General features: G+C 41.6%; 2 protein-coding genes across 3 annotated transcripts in view; both read right to left on the reverse strand.

Moving 5' to 3' along the window:
- pxnb (paxillin b) overlaps window positions 1-10,791 on the reverse strand; it is a 30,564-nt gene extending 19,773 nt beyond the window's left edge. The window contains exon 1 of the mRNA XM_015972020.3: window positions 10,645-10,791. Coding sequence (XP_015827506.3) covers window positions 10,645-10,657 — 13 coding nt within the window. The 5' untranslated portion in view covers window positions 10,658-10,791. The remainder of the gene's footprint in view (window positions 1-10,644) is intronic.
- Window positions 10,792-11,168: 377 nt separating this feature from the next.
- ctu1 (cytosolic thiouridylase subunit 1 homolog (S. pombe)) lies at window positions 11,169-13,312 on the reverse strand. Of its 2 annotated transcripts, none has more exons than XM_015972024.3 (3): window positions 13,175-13,312; window positions 12,149-12,653; window positions 11,169-12,067 (listed from the first exon to the last, which is right to left on the reverse strand). In XM_015972024.3, exons 2-3 carry the CDS (start codon window positions 12,642-12,644, stop codon window positions 11,532-11,534), a joined length of 1,032 nt encoding a protein of 343 aa, XP_015827510.1. In that variant the 5' UTR covers window positions 12,645-12,653; window positions 13,175-13,312; the 3' UTR covers window positions 11,169-11,531. The 2 variants fall into 2 exon arrangements, with proteins under 2 accessions (XP_015827510.1, XP_015827511.1); XM_015972025.3 differs by having other exon boundaries at window positions 13,171-13,301.
- Window positions 13,313-13,706: the final 394 nt, after the last annotated feature.

Here is a 13,706-nt window from a genome sequence, read left to right on the forward strand (position 1 = left end):
AAACGTTGACTCTGGGCAACTTTGTACCAACACTATTAATCAACATTGACAGTCTGGATACTTTTAAAAACCGCTAAAGACCCTTTTATTTAAAGCTGCTTTTACGTAATTTTTTTTACTTTCTTCTTTTAACTCAAAATTTTAATCTTTCATCCATTTATGAAATTTTAGAATTTCATGACTTTATTTTTTTCTGATGTTAATCTACTTCTGTTTTGAGATCATGATTTTATGACCGTTTTATTTTGTTTTGATCTATGTGAAGCACTTTATGATTCTTTGTCTGTGATAAGTGCTATATAAATACAATTTACTTACTTACTACTTAATTGTGCAATAAATACATTATGCAACTAACATCACAGGTTGCTGAACATTTTCAGATGAGACTTAACTGTTAGGCAGAAAATGTAGAAAGATGACTATGACACAATATATGACTAAACACACAGCTCCTCTCTGAGGATGGACAACTTTACTTGTGCCTTGGGGTGTGCCATATTAGTTATGTTGCATGAATCCAGCAGGAGCAAATGGTCCTTCCTACTCCATAACACAGACCTCTTCAGTAAATGATCTGTGTTGTGCTCTGAGCCAAATTACGTGGTCGCTCAATTCAAAAGGAAAGGGAACAGCATGACCAAAAAACAAGAAGACAAGTGAAATAATACGACAAAACAGCATGTAACAGTGGAAATGCTGTTCTAGCACCAAGTTCGGACTGAAGGCCAACAGCTGCCCCCTCCAACAGTGTTAGCTGGCCTCCAGCGCTGACTCCACTCATTGTTTTCTTCCACTGTTTCCTGAGGATATGGAACAGGCTCGGTTGCCTGAGCGATGAGGTCAGCCATGCAGCTCTCTCTTCTCCAGGCCCAAAACAGGATGGGTGTGGAACTCAGGAACAAGGCTGATTTATAGTAGGGGGCATCTTTCTAGCCTTGCAGACAAGCCCACTGGTTAGGGATAGTATGTGCTAACCCAACAGCTTTAACAGGGTGATGATAGCTAGTTTGGTAACTCTAACTGTAACTGCCAACACACAAGACACAGAAGCCCACTAAAGACCTTGGAAGATCTCTGGTATGCTGCGTAAATACTGTAAACATGCTGGACCATGATGCTTAGACTCACTTTACCAACTTTTATTTGGGGAGGGGGGGTACCTTCCTCTGCCAGGTTGATCAACTAATCCTAAAGGTTACTATGCAGGTTTCACTATTTAAAACTATGACTGGCACCCTTACTAAGCCGCATTACCAATCAGATCACAAAATTTCAAAAGGTAAACATACCAAATTATTCTTCTGCCTTTGATCCAATCAGGTTTCCAAACTTTCTATTTCCATCTAATGTTCAGCTAGATTTCCTACTGCTTTGTAGAAAACCCTAAAAGCACAAATGTTCAATCATTTAGTAAGTTAGACTATAGTATATTAATGTTAGTTTACCCATATATGTATTTTAAATTTAGAACTGTAGTTTGGTCAAAGTTTGTGTTTCTGATAAATTAATCACAAGCTAAATCCATTTCCCATGCGTAGGTACACAGACTTCATCAGGTACACGTTTACAATTGTTATCAGAAAAAGGATGTTATCAGCCAATCAAGTGACATAGACTCAGGGCATTCAAACATTGAGACGTGGAGAAGACGAATTGCTGATGTTTCGATTCAAGCATCACAATGGAGAAGAATGGAGAGTTAAAAAAGTAAGTAACACTTTATTTAGAAAGCATCTCTCACAAGGTACTGTACATAAAAGTAGGCCCAATTATATGGCTTTTATGGTTGTTTGTATCAGAGAGGCTGGTCTGATTTTTTCAGAAACTGTGGATCTACTGGGGGGGGTTCATCCACAACCACCTCCAGGGTTTACAGAGGCTAGTGTGAAAAAGAGAAAATATCAAGTGAACAGCAGGTGAGCTGATGAGGATGTCTTGTTGAGGTAAAAGGGGAATGGTCAGACTGGTTTTAGATGACTGAAAGACAACAGCAGCTCAAATAACCACTGGTTTCAACCAAGACCTGCAGAGAAACATCTCTGAACCACAACACCTTGCTTTAGATAGATGGACTACAGCAGCAGAAGACCACACAACAGTTTGGAGGAGGATACCAAATAATTCACTGGCCTTCACATGATTGTTCTCGATCAGTTTGATCACGACCCCGTGATGGGGGCCCTGAACTAAACCGACGGATGTTTTAACAAGGAAATGGGACTTTTGGATTTATTTTTGTAAACATAATTAGCTTGAGACCTCTCACAAAGATACAATAGGAAATCTGCTAAACAAGCCAGCTTTAAACATTTTTTCATGCATCTTAAGGTTCTAACATAGTATGGTTATAAATACATTATGCAGATCAGAGGTAGACTGATATTGGTTTTTCTTTTGCCGAGATTGATATGTCGGAGATATGGTCAGCCGTAGATTGATATGCATTGCCGATTGTTGTGGGCCAATTTTCATGGCCTATATCCAGATGTTTTCCACCTTATTTTCATGCTAAAATGTCACTAATAACAGTGGCTGATGCACACAATTTCTGAAGCTGAATCCGTTTTTGAACTCTGCATTTAATCAACTGTTAAACCTTAATGTATGAGGTACTAGGCCCTCTGATATGGGCTGTTAGGTCCCTGTATGACCGGTGTCCGAGCTTGGTCCGCATTGCCGGCAGTAAGTCAGGCTCGTTTTCGGTGAGAGTTGGACTCCACCAAAGCTGCCCTTTGTCACCGATTCTGTTCATAACCTTTATGTAGAGGATTTCTAGGCGCAGCCAAGGTGTTGAGGAGATCCGTTTTGGTGGCCTGAGGATTGGGTGTCTGCTTTTTGCAGATGAGGTGGTCCTGTTGGCTTCATCAGAACGTGATCTTCGACTTTTGCTGGAGCGGTTTGCAGCCGAGTGCGAAGCAGCTGGGATGAGAATAAACTCCTCTAAATCTGAGCCCATGGTCTTGATTCGGAAAAGGGTAGAATGCTTTCTCCGGGTCAGGGATGAGGTCCTGCCTCAATTCAATTAAAAAATACTTCATTAATCCCAGAGGGAAATTCAATTGTTTCAGTACACACAATTCTAAGATCAGACATACATACATAGACACACAACGAGAATTGGTGACTGTGGCTATTCGCATCATGAGTCGCACTACCATTATAGATCAAGAGGGTTTATATGAGGACAGAGTCAGGGGGAGGGGGAAAAAAGGCACTTCAGTTACCCCTGACAGAGAGGATAGCTTTGCTATGCAAAAAAACACCTCAGACAGATATGCACACAGACTTCAGACAATACACAACATAAGTGTCCTCTAGGTGAGGAGGTAGGGTTGGGACTCTCCTCACTTCTGGACGTGCAGCGCTCATCACCTCTGTTTGGACAGGGGAGGGAGATAATGGGTTAGAGAGAACATTGACTCCTAGATACAGTTCCACAGCCTTCACCGGTCACAGTCCCGCCCAGGCTGGGATGGAGAGAAAGGGCTTCCATAGCAATGGCAGCATTCCACATTTCTTCTGAAGGGTGGAGTTATCACTTCAGCCTCACAGGCTTCAAGGGCACCAGATTCAGATAAGAATTGTTTTGGGTACAGACAGAGATAATTCCCTCTCTGCCTTAGAGTTCTGTTGGTCTTCAACCCCTCCAGGTCAAATAATGGCGTAATCAATCTATTCCAATCCATGCTGATCCGTCAACTCTCTCCTTGATCGAATCCACCTGAATCTCAGCCAAAGTTCCAAGCTTACGACTCATCTCTACAATTATATGAGTTTGTGAGTTCACAGCGCGACGCATTCCATCCCTGAGCTCTGGGATTAAGCCAATATTCCTCGAAAGCTCATTAATTTTCCGGTATGCCAGGTAACCACTCAGGCCAAACAGCAGGAATCCCGACACCAAAACAACAAATATCCAGACGTCTTCAGAATCCTCCATCATGGACTCCTGTTTCCAGGAGTCCATGATATACCCAGCTGGCTCTGTCCCTGAGGGGCATCCGGGAGCCCCTTCTCCCGTTCTCATCGTTGAAAAAATTTTTGTCAATCTCGTTGAGAGACCAACTGACCAGACCCATGTTTAATAATTTCCAGTTTCCAGAAATAATGCAGAAAGCGCAGAGCACAGGCAGACAGGACAGAGAGCCTTGGGAGGAGGAGGGAGGGAGAGGAGAAAAAAGTGTCTGTACTCTCCAAGAGCCGGAAGAAGAAGCGGAGGAGTTTAAGTATCTCGGGGGTCTTGTTCACGACTGAGGGAAAGCTGGAGCACGAGATCGATAGGCGGATTGGTGCTGCATCTGCAGTGATGTGGGCGTTGTACTGGTTTGTCATGGCGGAGAGAGCTAAGTCAGAAGACGAAGCTCTCGATTTACCGGTCGATCTACGTTTCTACCCTCACCTATGGTCGTGAGCTTTGGGTAGTGACCGAAAGAATGTGATCGCGGATACAAGCAGCCAAAATGAGTTTTCTCCGCAGAGTGGCTGGGCTCTCCCTTAGAGATAGGGTGAGAAGCTTGGCCATCCGGGAGGGGTTCGGAGTAGATTTGCTGCTCCTCCACATCGAGAGGAGCCAGTTGAGGTGGCTCGGGCATTTGGTCAGGATGGTGAGGTTTTCCGGGCACGTCCAATTGGGAGGAGGTCTAAAGGTAGGCCCAGGACAAGTTGGAGGGACTATTTCTCTCACCTGGCCAGGGAACGCCTTGGGATTCCCCCAGAGGAGATGGCCCAAGTAGCTGGGGAGAGGAAAGTCTGGGTCTCTCAGCTTAGGCTACTGCCCCCACGACCTGACTCTGGATAAGCGGATGAAAATGGATGGATGGCTGGATAGTTAAATCTTAACTTTGTGCACTTCTCAGTGTTAAAGTCTGACACCTAAGCAAAGTTGATTATGCAGATGTTAATAGTGAATGTAAAAACACATTTAAATTAAATTCTGAAAAAGCACCAGGCTGTCCGAGGATGCACCTGACTTTAAATCAGCCTTAGTAAGGACAAATATCGGCCGATGTCTACATTTTAAAAACAGTAAATATCGGGCTGACATATCGATCTAGCGATAAATGGCTCTACCCCTAATGGAGATTAAAAAATACAAAATTAATAAAGTGGTTCTCTCACATTTGTCTTAAAACCTCAGTCAATTACACAGCTCAGCATAAAACCAACAGTTGGACCTAGGGCTGCAACAAACGATTATTTGGATAATCGATTAATCGGATGGGGTCTCGACACGATTAATCGATTAATCGGATTACATGGGGAAATTTTTAAAAACTGCTAGGGAAACGTTATTTCTCTCCTTCCTTCACTTTATTTAACACAACATTATTAGAAAACAGTTCAATAGCAGAAAAACAACATGCCATCACCTAAATTGTCTTATAAGGTGTATAGACAGAGACCCTAAGCTACATCTATCTGTGACCTAAAATGCTTGGTCCAAGTTAAACAGCTTAAGGGCAATTCTCATCTGTTTTGTTTGATCTCATCTGTTAACATTTATTTTAAATGTAATTAAACATAGGCTGTGAATTAATCAAAATTGATCACTATTTCCAAAACTGACTGAAAAAATACCAAATAAAACAAAAGTAAATGAATGCCATCCTCCTTGCGATGATGCCCTGGGCAACTGCCATAAAGTCACATCAAGAAATGCTGCTGATCATTCCAATGATCCCAAATAGACTCACATTAGGCCACATGAAAGCAACTGAACCCAAAAATATATTAACCAGTATATAACTGCACTCTCACACAACACGCCTGCAGCAACAGTTAGGACTCCTCCCTCCCTTTTAAAAGCGTTTTTGCTTCTGAGGACATTGTGGTTGTAAAACCACATGCTAGTAGTCTGGCCCCGGTGTGATCAACCAGTTTCTGCGGGAATGTGACGGCGGAACCAGGGCCAGATTAACACTTTGTTGTACCCTGGGCAACAATATTCAAGGGCTCCATCATCACGACCCAAGGATCACCATAATGTGGTCACATACAGAATATTTTACTGTAATATGCAGTAAAAATACTCAATACTTGAATGCCTGACAACACGTAACCCGCCCAGAGTAACCTTTGACCCACCTCGTGTGGACTGACCAATGAGGAGAGGGTCTTAACTTGAGGCCCTCTCTTCATTGGTCAGTCTGCATGAGACTGACTCTCAACTGACATTCAGTCGTAGGCAGCGAAGCGTCTCTGTGCAGCGCAAAAGCCCGGGTGGACAGTTTGTTTAATGTAGGGTGACCATATTTCCATTTCCAAACAAGAGGACAGGGGATCTGTGCCTATGACGTCACACTATGGCAACGCCACACAAACCATGTTGGGACCCATTTTTTGTAAGAACTAAATTAATATCAGATTCTGCCAATAAAAGGGCTCTAAAACAATTCATATGTAAATATTTAGCATATTTACTGCAAAATCTCATTTTTCTGCTTTAGTGCTGCAACAAGGTTTTATTAATAATAAATTATTATACCTTTTGTTTTACTACAGCATCGGTAAGCTTCCTGTGCACAGATGATTAAGGATGCTTGTTTCAGCTGTGAGATTAGACGATAGGATCAATGAAAAAATAAGTTGTCACACACTCCATGGAAACTTTCAGAGAATCCACAAATAGTGGCTTTCAAATGGTTTTGTTACTTTTTGCAAGTTTTTAAAAGAAGCAGATGAGACAGCATGTCTGATAATTTAGTTTTTCATCTGATAATATTAAAACATGTCAGTAATGTCTGAGGGGCTTTTATAAACACCATATAACTAACACTACTGGAGAGGGCATGAATTACACAGAGGCTTCTGGGGAGCCCAGTTATGGGGGGGGGGGGGGGGGGGGCATTTTGCCTTGGCCCCCAAAATGTCTTGAAACGGCCCTGGGTGTGTGACTGAGTTTTGAAAGTGATCTGAATTGTATCAGATGTATAAATATGACATGTGTATAACTTATTGTTTTTTACTGGTAAAAACGTGTCGTGGAGATAAATCTACCTACATTTGACTTTTCAACACTTTGTTTTGTTTTTTTGTTTTTATTTAACTATTTTCCTGTCCTGTCTGTCTCTCATCTTCCTGCATCTCCTCATAATTCTCCAGAAAATCTGTTGCCTGGATTCTTACCTTTTCACCTCATCAGTTACTTTTGAGCAGATCAAAGGGATCTCCTGACCGAAAAGCGCAGAGCGCGTTTTCGATGCTGCGTGAGGTGACATCACCACAGCACAGGTGATGAGCTCCGCAGTAGCGAGCTTCAGGCACAAATAAGACAGAAAATAGAGAACATGTGCGGACATGAACGATCGTGTGCTAATTATAGTTTTTTGGTTGCGCCACTTTGAGAATGGACCGTGCGCTGGAAGCAGCTGCCTGGATCGCTGCGCGACAATGCGGAACCGGTTCGCAGCAGCGCAAGTCTGCCGGCTCTCCCTCGCGCTGATCTGCCGGTACCGGCTCTCCCTCGCGCTGATCTGCCGGTACCGGCTCTCCCTCACGCTGATCTGCCGGTACCGGCTCTCCCTCGCGCTGATCTGCCGGCTCTCCCTCGCGCTGATCTGCCGGCTCTCCCTCGCGCTGATCTGCCGGCTCTCCCTCGCGCTGATCTGCCGGCTCTCCCTCGCGCTGATCTGACTTGCTCTGGTCTGCGCGCAACGGCGGGCGGGAAGGGGGGGGGGCGCTTTTGGAAGAGTTGTGCGACACAACGAATCGATGACGCAATTCGTTGCCAACGCTTTTAGTAATCGATTTTCATCGAATTTATTGATTCGTTGTTGCAGCCCTAGTTGGACCATCTGGTTGCCTGTCTTACCACACTTCCGCAAGTGCCTGGGTCCTCCATTCATTATGCGCTCACGCTTTTTGCAACAGAACACCACTGGTTTGAGGTTCTCTACTCAATATCAAAAGAAAGAGAAACAGCCAGCTGCTACCACTTCAACATTAGGACAAACTACCAGATTCCCAAAAAGAAAAACACCATTTGAAATCACATAACACAAAGGATGTTTGGAAGTAGAAAATGACGGCTGGAGCTTTCTCGTTTACTCTGACAATGCAGGTTCTGGTACCAGGAGGACATGGCCTAGCGATAATAGCCCACAGGAGGGGTGGGACTTCCATGACCATGTTTGTCTTTAAAAGCTAGCTTGTTTCTTAGCTAGCTTGTTGTTCAGATTTGCTATTGCAGCTTTAGGTTGAGTTCCTGAAACAAATGAACTTTTGCACCATATTCTAATTTTTCCAGTTTCACCTGTACACTGTTTGCTACTCAGGCTAAAGAAATCTACAAAAAACAGCCCCAGTAGACAAACGCTCCTCGGCACCTCTCTCTCTCTCTCACCGGTGTTTCATGCTGTTAAAGTTTACCTGAAGCAGAAACTTTCCCTGCTGTGAAGTACATGTGTGAACAGCAACCTCAAATAACCTTTGGATCAGACCATCTGCACATTCTTCTCAGGTGTTCAAGTGTGAAAATGGCTTTAGTCTGGGCCTGAAATAATGAGGTGGAATAGCCCACAAAGTTGATCACCAATCAAAAACCGAAAATATCAGGAAAAATGTCAACATCTGAAACAGGAGTTCAACAATAAAGCCTGAAAAGTTCCCGGCGAGCTGAATGATTCCTTTATGAAAAGGTTCAGCAGCAGAACAGGCTAACAAACAGGAAAATGCCACGTGTGGCCTTAAGTCTGCATCCAGTCAAGGACTATTCCAACAAACTACATCAGTCATAAAAGCAGGACTACGTCTGGCAGCCACCTGGCAAAAAACTGTAAAAGACTGATTGGAGAAGTCCGCTGCATATCTGACTCAAAGGAACAGCATGTACAATTGTCTCAAAATTTAGGGAATTCCTTTCTTCAGCTGTGAAAAATGTGGGCAGATAAATAAAAATAGGAAAAGAGGGGGAAATTATAATATCAATATTTCATCTAGATCTGTCAATAGCCAGCTTAACGCCACACCTCAGCCTATGGGTCCTTTTAACTGACTTCAGTCCAAGTACAGAAAAGTGTTTACAAATATTTATCATTGTTTTAGCATGTTTAGGAAGGGTGTAGGAATGTTGAGACTGTCAATATAAGATATTTATCTAGCTTACACTTTTTGTTTTTAGCTTTCTTTTACACGTTTGTAATGGTTGGAGATTTAATCAGGAAAGACTGAAACAGCCAGTACACTGAGCTGAGTGACAGGAGGTGAGTCATGACCCAGAGAGTATTTGGCCTTGGACCCCGACAGAGAATGATGTTCAAAATTCCTCAGCAGTCTCGCCCTGCAGAAGACCTGGAAGCTCTCTCTCAACCAACAATAGGTCCTTTCAGTAACCTGGGGCAGCCAGAGCATCATCTGTGCCCTGGAGACGTTCTCACAACAGTTCAAATGTAAAATGTAGCACATCATGTTTCCACTTAAACAATTAACTAATCCATTTAACTGCAGGGCTGCTTTGAAATCAGTCAAAAGAATGGCTAAATAAATAGTTTATTCTGAACTAGTGCTTTGAAAATAGCTCATGAAAGCGCTAGTAACAGACAAGTTCAACTCAAAAGACCATAAGTTAATGATAACAAAATAATAATACTAAATAATCAACAAAAAGACATATGTGTCAAACGTTTGTAAAGTTGTAAGGAGTTCGAGTGGAAAGCTGTTCCATGTTAAAACAAATGTATAATTCATCAAACAAACAGGATAAAACCAGGTAAACTCAAACTTAAGGGAAAACATTTTTATTTACAATGTAGAATTACTGATTTTACTGTATAAATCTGCAATGTGTCACGTTTACTATAGCATTTACATACATTTAAATGCTACATACTATTCTAAAGAAGCTGAAGTCAGCTTACCAATGATGGCAGTTTTCTCTAAAACAAAACACCACCATGCTCAGAAAGATGCTAATTAACCAGAAACTTTTAATATGTTGACAATATTTTCCCAAATATTAAAGCTGCGCTCATAATAAAGCCCCATGGGGGTTAGGGACATAATTCCCGTGTCCCTTATGCTGCATAACTCTGAATATGAGGGGTTGCTTTAGACATGTCATACTGAATTTGTAAACCAACTCTTTTAGTAGTAGTCATGGGTTGTTTCCATTTTTCTTCTTTCCACTGGAGGCTGGGTTTAGCCAAGTTATGGCTGAGCTCACATTGTGCTGCAGTGTGCAAACTAAATAGGGAGGCCTGTTGACTCCACCACTTCAAAGCTGGAATGAGTAGCCTGAGGCGAGTGGACCAGCTCACTAAAGCTTTATGACAAAATGTCAACTAAATATTCCCTCCCTCAAGCGCACATTTGGTGGAAAAGTAGTTAGGAGGAGCACGACTAATGTTGCGTTTACGGGGAAACGTTCACGGAGGCTACAGCTACAAGTTACGTTTGTAAAATACAGTGGGTGAGATAGAAAATGTGTCAAACGTGTAATTTTTTTAAAATTGTATTTTACACAGTACCGTTCATGTCTAACGACAGCAAAGTTTATCTGAATACAATGACCTACGGTGAACCAGAAACGCTCTTAAAAAACACTAGATCTCGACGTAACGTTCACTACTCCTCAGCCCTGCTGGTATCCGCTCTCACAAGATTTAAAAAAACTGTTTTACTAAAAATTAGATTCTCGTTACTCACCTAAATCGTCCATAGCGGCTTTCTTGTAGCGGCCAGCGTCAGCTTTGAGATTAGCAGCCTACACGCCCTATGAAGTCAAGTTTTCTCGAGCTTCTTCCAACACTTCTCTAAAGTTAGTGAGGATACATGTCGTGAACGCGCCCGCTGTACGAGCGGTTTGCCAGTGTGCGCGTGCTCTGACTGAAGCGCAGTAAACAGCGACACTCAGCGGCCAAAAGATGAAAATGTCTGAACGAGTACATTTTTGTGAAAAATTGTGAAAACATTTTATATTGCACTCACTACAGTTATTTTAAAAGAATTCTATTAAAACGTTTTAATTGTCTGGTATATTTCCGAAATAATACTACACTTTGACATTTCTAAAATCTTACATCAAACTATTAATAAAAACATAGTCATTTAAAAGCAAATCAGCAGACAGGAGCTGACGAGAGATAAAATCAGTTTTTAAAGTGGAGGAGCCTACTTGAACATATTGGCTTTGAGCCACATTAAAATAATCAACATTTTTGGAAACGATGTATAATAATAAAGACAAATGTACAATTTCATTTATTACATCAGAAAGTTACATTTAAATCTATGCAAGTAAAAGTTAACACTGAAATTAACTTTTGCTCTTTAAAAGCTATCCAAAAATGTTAACATGACTAATTAAATGTTTAATACCTGTAATTATTTTACCAAATCAGACAAAAAAATGTGCTTTGATAGTTGCAGTCATCAAATTTGATAGTTTGATAAAAACTGATGTTTTACAGGGGTAAAGCAATTCATTTGTCATATGAGCTTCATCACATTTACCAAAAGTCTGAGCTAGTCATACTAAAGCGTAAAAAAAATTTTTTTTTTAAAGAATCATAAAAAATGTTCCTTTATGTTTGTCAAAAGTCTCCTGATTTCAGCTTTTTCTCCTCATTTTCAGTGAGAGGCTGCTGGGAGAGGATTTTTTCATGCAATCTGTGGTGCTTGCCTATACCTAGCTTTGGCAGGCCTCGATTCAGCCCCTCAAGCAGCACACACGCCTTGCAAAGTGCCTGGCTGGAGATGTAGCCACAGCGGCTGCAGGTTCCCTGGACAGGCATCTTCACCCCCTCACGCACAGACAGATTCTCACCAGAGTGAATGATATCTATTATAGAGCTAGGTCGTATACTCTCCAGGTCTTTGAGAAATGTTCTAGCATAGCCACGGTAAGCATTGGGGGAGTAGATGCACTCAGTGGAAAAATAGTCCAACTTTTTAAAATAGGCATATAAAACAATCTCTTTCTCATATGCATATTTGAGGGGTTTGCAACGTGGTACAACCCCATCACCCTCACTGGCCGTGGATATGGCTGTGCAGCGACGTAGACGAGCGATGTCTCCTCGCAGGACATTCATCAACACAGTCTCTGCCACATCATCAGCATTGTGACCTGTGCAAAACAAACCTTCAAGTTATTCAAGTTATGCAGCATTCAGGCTAGCATTGCTCATGTTCAACCCTTTGAGTTTACCTGTACAGATCTTATCTACTCTCAGCATGATGGCTCCTCTGTCCAGCGCCTGTCTTCTGAACACTCCACAGAAAGTGCAGTTGTTTTTCAGTCCCACCTGCTTCACTATTGCATCCATAGACCAGCCATACAACTCCTCGTATGACACAATCTTCAATGGCAGCTCATACTGTTGCTGATTCCTCTTCACCGTCTCCAAGGAGTCATCCCGGTAACCAGTGATTCCCTCATCCACCGAGATGAGCATAAGCTTGAGGCCGTAGTTGTACCGCTCATTTAGGAGCTTCATGATATATGCAAGCACTGTGGAGTCCTTTCCTCCAGAGGCAGCGATACCTACAGTCTCCCCAGGTTTGAACAGTTTTGCTGCTACAATGGTCTGATGTATCTCCTCCTCAAAAGCAAAAAAGAAGCACAACTTACACAGAGAGTGGCCTGTTTTGGGGCGTTTCAGCATAGCACGTTTCTCAGAGCAGTTGCTGCACAAAGCCGGCATTTTGACTGCCTGTTAAGAGAAAATTATTTAAATGAGTGACTAAAAAAAAGCTCCAAAACATCTCTGACATCAACTTCGTACTAAATTAAGAGCCCAAATTTCTTCTTTGTTTCTGCTGCTTTTGTTGAGCTGAAATTAACTTACATCTTTGCGTGTATTCTTGGATTTACATTGACTATAATGTCGGTTACATTTTTAAAAAATCAATTATAATTCAGGTTCAAAAATGTTCTGATAGCATGTCAGCCTGAAGGCAGCCTTAGCAACATGTTACTAGAACTGAGGGCCAATTTCTCATAAATGCATTTCTTTATGAAAACCAACATCCTAGCTTACGTTGCAACGTTTATGGGTGCCTAATTACAAACATATGCAAAGAAAACTGAATATTAACTCGCTTTAAAACGAAACGAATACTGAAAATTATTAATATAAACATTAAACAGGCGATTTTAAACCACATTCAAAGCTCTAGTTAGCTAAACATGACACAACTTTAAATAAACTTTAGGTCACATTAACATACCTACCTTTCCAAGGCTTAATCTGCGATTAAAGACGAGCGTCTCTCCTAAAACTGTCCAAAACTATTATTTATTATATTTAATACCTTCTACTAAGCTACAAAATCCGCATGTTGCCACATAACCTCTCTCACCGGAAACTACAAATGTCTACCAACAAGAGCTTCGGAAATCTACACCGCCTCCTAAAGGTCGGAGGAGTTATTACACAACAAATGGGTTGTATTTTTCTACACACCAAGTACAAACAAAAAGTGTTGCCAGTGTGTTAAGTATTACTACAGAAAAACATGTAAAATAAATGAGTAATCATCTCTGTCAGAGTACTTTTTAATGTGTATGGTATACAGCATCCTTTGCTAATGAAACCTACATTATACAACTAAGTAGCTAAATAGATGATTTTGTGTAATTCTTTTGATCTCAATATGAGTTTTTAGACCTTGCTCCTTTCACTAAATCACTGTTTCATTTCAAGAATATTTTCTTCTCTTAGGAACAGCATCATGTCTGAAGGAGGTATCCACTTCCATACATT

Source organism: Nothobranchius furzeri, chromosome 17, assembly GCF_043380555.1.
Source record: "Nothobranchius furzeri strain GRZ-AD chromosome 17, NfurGRZ-RIMD1, whole genome shotgun sequence".
In the NCBI taxonomy this organism is placed as follows: Eukaryota; Metazoa; Chordata; class Actinopteri; order Cyprinodontiformes; family Nothobranchiidae; genus Nothobranchius; species Nothobranchius furzeri.

Bases quoted from the DNA above. Each gene is read 5' to 3' on its own strand.
- ctu1 (XM_015972024.3), bottom strand. From the start codon at position 12,644: ATGCCGGCTTTGTGCAGCAACTGCTCTGAGAAACGTGCTATGCTGAAA. The intron at 12,068-12,148 runs GTAAACTCAAAG...TGTTTTGCACAG, and splicing joins AGTAGATAAGATCTGTACAG to GTCACAATGCTGATGATGTG.